Genomic DNA, 9,539 nt, shown 5'->3' on the forward strand with positions numbered 1-9,539 from the left:
ACAAAACCAACAACAAAAACTAAGCGAAAAAGGTGGAAGCAGTGACTCAATTGGTAAAATGCTTGCCTAGAAAGCCCAGGGATGGGAAGGGGAAACAAAGGAGGAGGCAACATGCTTGATAAGAAATGTACTCATTATCTTGCTCATGTAATTGTAACCCCTCTGTATGGTATTTTCACAATAAAAAAAGAAAGCCCAAACCCTGAACTAAAAAGCAGTTACACACAGTAAGAAAAGAAAGAAAGAGAGAGAGAAGAGAAAGAAAGGGAGGGAGGGAGGCAGGAAGGCAGGAAGGAAGGAAGGAAGGAACGAAGGAAGGAAGGAATGAAGGAAGGAAGGAAGGAAGGAGGAAAAGGAAGGAAGGAGAAGGAAGGAAGAAGGAGAAGGAAGGAAGGAAAGAGAAACAGAAATAGAGAGAAGAAAACAGAAAGGAAGGAAGGAAAGAAGGGGAAGGGAAGAAAAGAGAGAGAAGAAAAAACAAAAGGGAAAAGAAGAAAGGAAACAAAGTAGAAAATACTCCCTGTCCTCATGGATGTTTATAAAACGGTTACTTATAGTTCAAATTGCAAATATTTCAAGTATTTTTGACATTGAAAAGTATTCATTTCATTCTTTTTTTATTTTTATTTTTTTGTTTCAGTACTGGGGATTGAACTGAAGGTCTGAGAGCTGTCCCTTAGCTTTTATGCTCAAAGCTGGTGCTTTGCCACTTGAGCCATAGCTCCACTTCTGACTTTTTGCTGGTTAATTGGAGTTAAGAGTCTCTTGGATTTGTCTACTCAGGCTGGTTTTGAACTTGAATCCTTAGATCTCAGCCTCCTGAATAAGTACTAAAACTCACATAAATTCCATTAAGCAAAGTAATTGGATTATGGGATGGAATGTAAATCCTCATATGGGCTATGATATCCAAGAAAAGCCTTTCAGGTTGAATGAGAAGGGTAGGTGTCCTGAAGGAGGCCACCTGTAAGGTAAAATAAATAGGTAGGTTTAAATAGGTAGCCAATGAAGAGAATACCAGGCAGTATTCAGGCAGAAAGAGAAGTTTTATTACTCAAACTACTGTCCCAGAGGGGAGAGCACATGGCTGAAAGGTCCAGAGGGCTGTTTTGCCAGGTCTGAACTAGGGAAGGGAGGACTGGGGGTGGGGGGGAGTGTGGAGAAGTGGCCAGATAAGGAAGATGTGGCACCACCAGATGCAGATGTGATTCAGGGCCTGGGACCCTCCCTCTGTCAGATGGGGGGCAAGATGGGGCTGCCCAGGATGAACCTCAGAGGAGAGAGAGGTGACTGCTCCCATGTGTGCCAGTTACCTTGGTGTCACAGGTACTGAGGAGACTTAGCCAAGAGGAGGGAGGAGTCTGCCCTGACTTGACACTCTGGAGGAATCTGGAGGGCTGGAATTGAAGTGTTTGACCCTCAAAGCATTTACTGGGAGGACTTTACTCAGGAGAGGCCAGGGGGACTTTAGTACTTTCAGAATATTCTTTTTTTTTTTTTTTTTTTTGTCGGTTGTGGGGCTTGGACTCTGGGCTTGGGCACTGTGCCTGTGCTCTTCAGCTCAATGTGAGCACTGTACCACTTCAGCCACAGCGCCACTTCAGGTTTTCTAGTGGTTTATTGGAGAGAAGAGTCTCATGGACTTTTCCTGCCTAGGCTGGCTTTGAACTGAGATCCTCAGATCTCAGCCTCCTAAGTAGCTAGGGTTACAGGTGTGAGCCACCGGTGCCAGGCCAGAATATTCTTGTTAGGATTTCTATGACTCCTTTTTTCTTCCTGATGTCCCCATACTTCACCTTACAGGGACATGAATGGTGAGCCATGGACACTGGAAACTGGAGCCAGGTGACAGAATTCATCATTTTGGGCTTCCCCCACCTGCAAGGTGTGCAGACTTTCCTCTTCTTCTTACTACTTGTGGTGTACCTCACTACTGTATTTGGAAACCTGCTGATTTTCCTGGTGGTTCGCTTGGACTCCCGACTCCACACACCCATGTATCAGTTTGTCAGCATTCTCTCCTTCTTGGAGCTGGGCTACACAGCTGCCACCATCCCCAAGATGCTGGCAAACTTGCTCAGTGAGAAGAAAACCATTTCATTCTCCGGCTGCCTCCTGCAGATCTATTTCTTCCACTCTCTGGGGGCTACTGAGTGCTATCTCCTGACAGCTATGGCTTATGATAGGTATTTAGCCATCTGCAAGCCCCTCCACTATTCCACCCTCATGACCCCAACACTTTGTACCAAGATTGCTGTCGGATGTTGGTTGGGAGGCTTAGCTGGGCCCGTGGCTGAAATTTCCTTAGTGTCCCGCCTACCTTTCTGTGGCCCCAATCGTATTCAACATATCTTCTGTGATTTCCCCCCTGTGCTGAGCCTGGCTTGCACGGACACATCTACTAATGTCTTAGTGGATTTCATAATAAACTCCTGCAAGATTTTGGCCACTTTCCTACTAATCCTCAGCTCCTATGTGCAGATAATCTGCACAGTGCTCAGGATTCCCTCAGCGGCAGGCAAGAGGAAGGCCTTTTCCACATGTGCCTCTCATCTCACAGTGGTTCTCATTTTCTATGGGAGCATCCTCTTCATGTACGTGCGGCTGAAGAAGAGCTACTCCCTGGACTATGACCGGGCCCTTGCAGTGGTCTACTCCGTGATTACCCCCTTCCTCAACCCCTTCATCTACAGCCTTCGTAACAAGGAGATCAAGATGGCCATGAAGAGGCAGCTAAAGCGAACATGGATCCTGGGCTGAGTGAAAGGAGGGGGCATCTCCAACGTGGGGTGAGGACAGAGTGGTTATGACTATCATCGGGAGTCACAGATGGGCAGTCACACATTCCCTGCTTTTCTGTATGGAATACTGGAGCGAGGGAGAAAGCTGCTCAAACTTTGTGTTACAGCATTAGGTTTACTGTCTGCTGGGGCCACTTTTGGCTTGACATGGGAGACTGGAAAAAACACACCTTCTGTTACTGTGATAGACTGCAGTGACCTCAACGGTTTATATACAATACTAGGATTCTTGTCAACATTTTGTCTTACTTACACTGTATGAATGTGGGTCTATATGTGTATGTGTGTGCAAATTATTTACTTTAATATAAATCATTTGGCTATGTGCTACACAATATTTGTCAAATAAAATCAGAGCAAAAATAAATGATTTTTTCATGTATCACTTAATCATTCCATGTGGAAAACTGTAGCATATTAAAGAATGTGTTTTTTTGAAATTATATGGATTTAATTAGTCAGCTTTCAAGTACTTGATATTTAAAATATAAGTCAATCTCTTTCAGTCTTAACTTCATCATTCCACAGCAATATTTTTTAAGATTCTTTTGACTATATGGACAGACTTGTAAACTATGGTACACAGTGTCAGACATATAGATTTTGTTTCAAAAGCTATATTTATTTTTATTTATCTCATTTCATTCAGTTCCCTTATCATGATTCAAAGTCTTAGAACAACATCTAGTAACATATGAATGAACAAAATCACTTCCTAAGTCTTCTTTCTGGAAGAACAGGAGGAAACCGGTCAGAGGCACTTGTGGAAGGATGTGTTTGTCCTATGTCTGTCCTGGTGAGATGCCTGAATTATTACCCCCAGTGGTCCTGATGTCCTATGCTCATATAAAGTACCAACATATAGTAGATGAGACACTGGCAGGAAACAAGATTGTTTTTGAGATTGAACTGCTTCTTCAATTTTGTCAATTTATTTTCTGTATCATATAAAAATATGTGAAAAATAAGCCTTTAAGAAGTCTTAAAAGTAAGTAAATAAGAAACTGGAGGATTTAATTATTAACCCTTATCTAGGACTGTTATGTATCTGAATATTTTTTGTGAATAGAACACCCAAGCCTTGACTTATAAGAAGACTTTCATTTCTATGGAATTTTAGAAGATCCCCAAGCAATTTTATTTTGACCAACTAAATATAACCAATGATCCATCTTTCTTTACTTTCAACTCAACACATAATTATGTAGAATTAATATTGTTTACATGTTATCTATATGAAAATATGAATGATGTCTTTTTTTATTAATAAGGTTTTTTTATTGTGAAAATGCCATTACAGAGGAGTTACAATTACATGAGCAAGGTAATGAGTACATTTCTTATCAAGCATTGTTGCTTCCTCCTTTGTTTTCCCTTACCATCCCTGCCCTCCCATCTTCCCCAACCAAAGTTGTAAAGTTCATTTTTTGATATAGCATCTTGTACATTTCATTGTTGCAATGGGTCCACCTGTATCCCTATTTAAATAATTTGTTTTTTTCCCTTCCCTTCCACAAATTATACCAACATCAAATACAGTGAAAACAGGGGTTATACCATGGGGGAGGGACATACAAAACAACAAAGAAATATCTTATAAATATGTTAGAAACAATAGCAAGAAAGAAAATCCATTTGAGTACTTATCTTGGGGTTCCTTTTGCCTAACATCAACTTATCTGACCTTTTCTGCTTGTCTCAGACATATACTAGTTATTGCAAATAAGGGAAGCCATGGGACCTATGTTTCTTTGGGCCTGGCTTATTTCACTTAATACTTGTCTATTTGAGAAAGTTAAAATAAAAAAAAAAAACTCAACAAAACAGAAAAAAATATTTAAAAAATGTCACTTATGAATGATGTCTTTTACAAGCATAAAAAATCTTATTATTCATATGGAATTATAAAAAACACTGAAGAGTTTTTTTTTGTCAGTCATGGGGCTTGAATTTAGGACCTGGGCACTGTCCCTGAGGCTCTTGGTGCTGAAGGCTAGCACTTTACCACTTGAGTAACAGCACCACTTCTGGTTTTTGAGTGGTTAATTGGAGATAAGATTCTCATGGGAATTTTTTCTGTCTGGTTTGACTTCAAACTGTGATCCTCAGATATCAGCCTCTTGAGTAGCTAGGATTACAAGTGTGAGCCACCAGCACTCAGCAAATTTTCTTTTTTAAATTCAGAGCAAAAAGAACAAAACTAGAGGCATTACAGTACCTGACTTCAAAACATACTACATTCTCAGTGGTAAATTAGTATAGTCATTGTAGAAATAGTATGGAGATTTGACAATTTACAAAAAAATAGAACTACCACAAAATGTAGCAATCCCATTAGTGGGAGTATATTACAAAGAAAGGGAAGAATTAAGTGAAAGAGATGTAACCTCACATTTATGGCAGAACTATTCACAACAGACAAAATATAAAATTACCTTAGGTATCTATCCATGCATGAAAGGGTAAAAAGAATATGAAATATACAGAGGATCCTATTCAGTATTATTCAGTACTTGGCCTAATTATTGAAACTGAGCATTTCATGCCTCTCATTTGAAAAAACAAAAGATCCTTTTCATAAGGTTGTTGTAATAACAAGTAAGAAAACACAAAGTCCTTAGCATAGCCTCCGATGTTATGAAAAATGTTGATCTTATGAATATTGAAAAGCCCTCATGCTAGAAATGTTCTTGTGATTGCCTAACCCATCTGTTCCTAAATCCTACCCACAGTCAGAATTTTCTTGCAAGATTTCCAGAAATACAACTGCCTAGGTTTTACATTTAGATTTTCTGTATAAATTCTGAAGATGACTCCATTTGGGGAATCACTGATCTAATCCAACCACATAATTATAGAATGGGAGAGTGAAGATTGTAAAATTAAATAGACAGTACTAAAAATGGCACAATGTAACATCAAAGAAAGGTAGAGATTCTGGCCCTTGAATCTCCTGGTTCAGTATTTCCACATCCCACAATAAACTGAGGACTGGAAAAACCACAGAGGAAAGAGCCTGTCACTGGGCTGGGAAGGTGGCTCAGTGGTAGAGCGCTTGCCTTGCATGCATGATGCCCTGGGTTCGATTCCTCAGCACTACATAAGCAAAAAGAAAAAAGCCGGAAGTGGCACTGTGGCTCAAGTGGTAGAGTGCTAGCCTTGAGCTGAAGAGCTGAGGGACAGCGCCCAGGCCCACGACTGGACCAAAAGAAAAAAAAAAAAGAAAGAAAGAAAGAGCCTGTCACTCCAGGATTCATTAGAAACTGCTAAGGTTCACAGTGGAAGCTTAACAACTGGGAAAACAATTATTTTAAGAAAAGAAATATGTTAGAAGCAGGTGCATAGATGCGGTGCACATGCACCCTGCCCCCGTGACCACGAGTGGCTGGCTCCGGGGGACGCCCCTGAGAAGCCATAACCCCCTCTGGGGACCTCAGGACCCAGAGGGAAGCACAGAGGCTAGGAGCCAAGGGGGCCCAGGCCAGGAGGGAGGCGGGGCTGAGCCAGGTAGGGGGAGACGGGGTGGGGGGGCCAGAGAAGGGACCAGGAGGAAGCTAGGATCAAGCAGCCTGGGGATCACTTGCCTAGACCTGCGGCCACCGGGTCCCACTGCACGTGTGATGCCACCCAGCACCCCTCCCGAGCAGGGATCCAGGAATGTGCCAAGAGTCCTGCCCGGCTTCTGCCGACTGGGTATGGACATAGGGTCCGTGTGCAATAGGGAGGAATGTCTTCTATTTTTGCTGCCCCTTCCCCACCTGTTTTGGGGAGAGGGAGAAGGTGTTTTCAAGACAGAGCACAGGCACAAATAAAAGCGATAACATTGCCACTCCATGTCTTCAGCCAGCAAGGTGGGGCGTGGGTGGTGCTGTTTCTGGTTTTGGAAAAAAAAGAAATGTGTTCAACTTATTTTCTTTGACTTCTTGTAGATTAAGTAAAATTATGTATTTATTGGAGACTGAGAATGTGGTAGAGGATCTGAGGTTACATCCTGGTTCTGCTAGATGCCTTTACGCAAATCGCCCATCTTCTTTGACCTTCAGTTTCAAATTCCACTTGATTTCTACACTTAATGTAATAGTGCTATCTGATAGATTAACTTCAGGATGTTTTAAATTCCATGATGAGTCACATAAATTAAAATATCTTAAATAGTAATGTGTGATGCAGAGGAAACCAGACTCTTTGTGTAATTAAATCTGTAAAGCACCTTTGGGTCTAAAATCCTGTAACACACTATGTATATATGTTCATTGCCAATTAACCATGATTGCTGAACTGAATTTGTGTATGAACTAAGTCCAAAGCAGAGAAAACTTCTCCTTTGCATCAGAAAGCTCTTTATTTACATGGAATGTTGAATGACAGGGGAAATTCATTGCTGTACAGGCAACAGGGGCAAAGTGGACAGTAGTGAGCTTCAGAACTATGTTATCTGTTGTCTCTTCTATTCTGCTTCGATCCTGCTCTGTGGTCTCACAAAGACCACAGGGCAGAAGGACAGAAGCCCAGCTGGTAGAATGACTATCTCTGCTCTCACCAGCTTGTTGGGGATAAAAATAGACTTTCCAGTTTTCATCAATATCCTGTAGCCAAAGTTGTAAAGTTCGTTTTTGACATAACGACTTGTACATCTCATTGTTGCAATGGGTCCACCAGTATCCCTATTTAAACGATTTGTTTTTTCCCTTCCCCTCCCCAAATTATACCAGCATCAAATACAGTGAAAGCAGGGGTTATATCATGGGGGAGGGACATACAAAGCAACAAAGAAATCATCTTATAAATATGTGAGAAACAATCACATGAAAGAAAAAAACATTTGAATACTTATCTTGGGGTTCATTTCACCTAACATCAACTTATCTGAACTTTGGCGGGGGGGGGGGGGGGAGGGGTGGGAGTGGGGGGGAGATAGGAAGGGATAGGAAGGGGAAACAAAGGAGGAGGCAACAATGCTTGATAAGAAATGCACTCATTATCTTGCCCATGTAATTGTAACTCCTCCATACAGTATTCTCATAATAAAAAAATATCCTGTAGCCAGCAGCTGATCATTCATATTAATAACAGTAGAACAAGCCAGGCACCAGTGGTTCATGCTTATAATCCCAGCTACTCAGGAGGCTGAGATCTGAGGATCACAGTTTCAAAGCTAGCCTGGGCTGACAAATCCCAAGGGACTCTTTGTCTCCAATTAACTAGCAAAAAGCTGAAAATAGGGTGTGGCTCAAGTGGTAGCACCAGCTTTGAGCAAAAAAGCCAAGTGAGAGCACAAAGCCCTGCATTAAAGCACCAGTACCAGCCCCAGAAAATTAAAATAAACAAGAACAAGTTGTGATGGCAGTCTAAACAGAACATAATCATGGACAAGTAACAGCAAAGCTCTGAAATTTCAGAAGGCTAGTCTGTCTGCAGGATGGGGATCTATCTCCCAGCGCCCCTAGTCCCCCTTTGCTGGCTGAGAAGTCTCCCAATGGCATCTTTCATGTCCTTGTTTCTCAGGCTATAGATGATGGGGTTGAGAAAAGGAGCCAGGACAACAAAAGTGACAGCAATTGTTGTGTCCCAGAACACTGAGTATGTCGCTGAGAATCTCAAATACATGACAGCCACACTGCCAAAAAACAGCAAGAACACAGCCAGGTGGGCTGAACAAGTGGAGAAGGCCTTGCGCCGACTCTCCGAGGAGGGCATCCCCAGAATCACCATAATGATCCGGAGGTAGGACAGGGCGATTACCAGGAAGGAGGCCAGGATCTCCACAGCATGGATGGCATCCACAATGACCACCAGGGATGTGTCTGTGCAGGCCAAGCTCAGCACAGGAGTGAAGTCACAGAAGATCTGGTGGATCTGGTTGGAGCCACAGAAGGGCAGAGTGGCAATCCATGCAATCTCAGGAAGCACAAGGAGAAAGCCACAGAGGCAGGATCCAGTTGTCAGCTGGATACAAAGTTTGGGAGTCATGATGGTGGGGTAACGGAGAGGATAGCAGATAGCGATGAACCTGTCAATGGCCATTGCTGTCAGGACACAGCCCTCTGTGATACCCAGTGAGTGGAAGAAGTACATCTGCAGGAGGCAGCCAGTCAGGGATATGGTCTTCTTTTCACTGATGAGGCTGGTGAGCATCTTGGGGATGGTGGTTGTGGTATACCAGATCTCCAGGAAGGAGAGGACACTAATGAAGAAATACATGGGCGTGTGTAGGGCTACATCCAACTGGACAACAATGAATATCATTAAGTTCCCAGTTAGGATGAATGCGTAGACGAGAAGCAAAGGGATGAATAATAAGAGACCATCTTCTTGCAGCTGTGGGAACATAGAGAAGAGGAACTCAGTCACCATCGTTTGATTCTCACTGGTCATCAACTGGGTCAGCTGAGGAGGGAAGAAAAGACATAAAGAGTCTCCAAGAATTGGAGTGTTCGTTATGCATTGAAAACTGTTCCACTCCCTTCTGCAGTCATTTTACTTAAGCTAAAAGTAGGATCCAAATGAAGCCCCTTAGAAATATTTCTCAATGACAGAAATGTGTAGAATATGTGTCCTTTGATTGAACAACTTCATTGGATGTGGAGAAAATATGGAGCAGCACAAAAGTTTGATTCTCTGGAATCAAATGTTTGCTAGAAATTCATTGTCTTGGTTGGTTTCAGAGTTCCTCTGTTCATCCCCCTCTTATTCTTCTGTGTTTTAGCTTTCAATTTTGTACCTTTATTTTCAAATATT

The 9,539-nt window shown here is 42.2% G+C and overlaps 2 protein-coding genes across 2 annotated transcripts; one reads left to right on the forward strand and one right to left on the reverse strand.

Annotated features, from left to right (window-relative positions):
- The first annotated feature begins 1,821 nt into the window (after window positions 1-1,821).
- LOC138812135 (olfactory receptor 6N1) lies at window positions 1,822-2,760 on the forward strand. Its single transcript, XM_070000060.1, has one exon. It carries the CDS (start codon window positions 1,822-1,824, stop codon window positions 2,758-2,760), a length of 939 nt encoding a protein of 312 aa, XP_069856161.1.
- A 5,468-nt stretch (window positions 2,761-8,228) lies between these two features.
- Window positions 8,229-9,255, reverse strand: Or6k6 (olfactory receptor family 6 subfamily K member 6). Its single transcript, XM_070000061.1, has one exon. The coding sequence runs from the start codon at window positions 9,174-9,176 to the stop codon at window positions 8,229-8,231; it is 948 nt and encodes a 315-aa protein (XP_069856162.1). The 5' UTR covers window positions 9,177-9,255.
- Between the last annotated feature and the right edge of the window lie 284 nt (window positions 9,256-9,539).

The sequence above is a fragment of the Dipodomys merriami genome, unplaced genomic scaffold, assembly GCF_024711535.1.
Source record: "Dipodomys merriami isolate MVZ:Mamm:240054 unplaced genomic scaffold, mDipMer1.0.p SCAF_56, whole genome shotgun sequence".
In the NCBI taxonomy this organism is placed as follows: domain Eukaryota; kingdom Metazoa; phylum Chordata; class Mammalia; order Rodentia; family Heteromyidae; genus Dipodomys; species Dipodomys merriami.

What these genes read in the sequence shown, in the direction of transcription:
- LOC138812135 (XM_070000060.1), top strand. Translation starts at nt 1,822, where the DNA reads ATGGACACTGGAAACTGGAGCCAGGTGACAGAATTCATCATTTTGGGC.
- Or6k6 (XM_070000061.1), bottom strand. Translation starts at nt 9,176, where the DNA reads ATGACCAGTGAGAATCAAACGATGGTGACTGAGTTCCTCTTCTCTATG.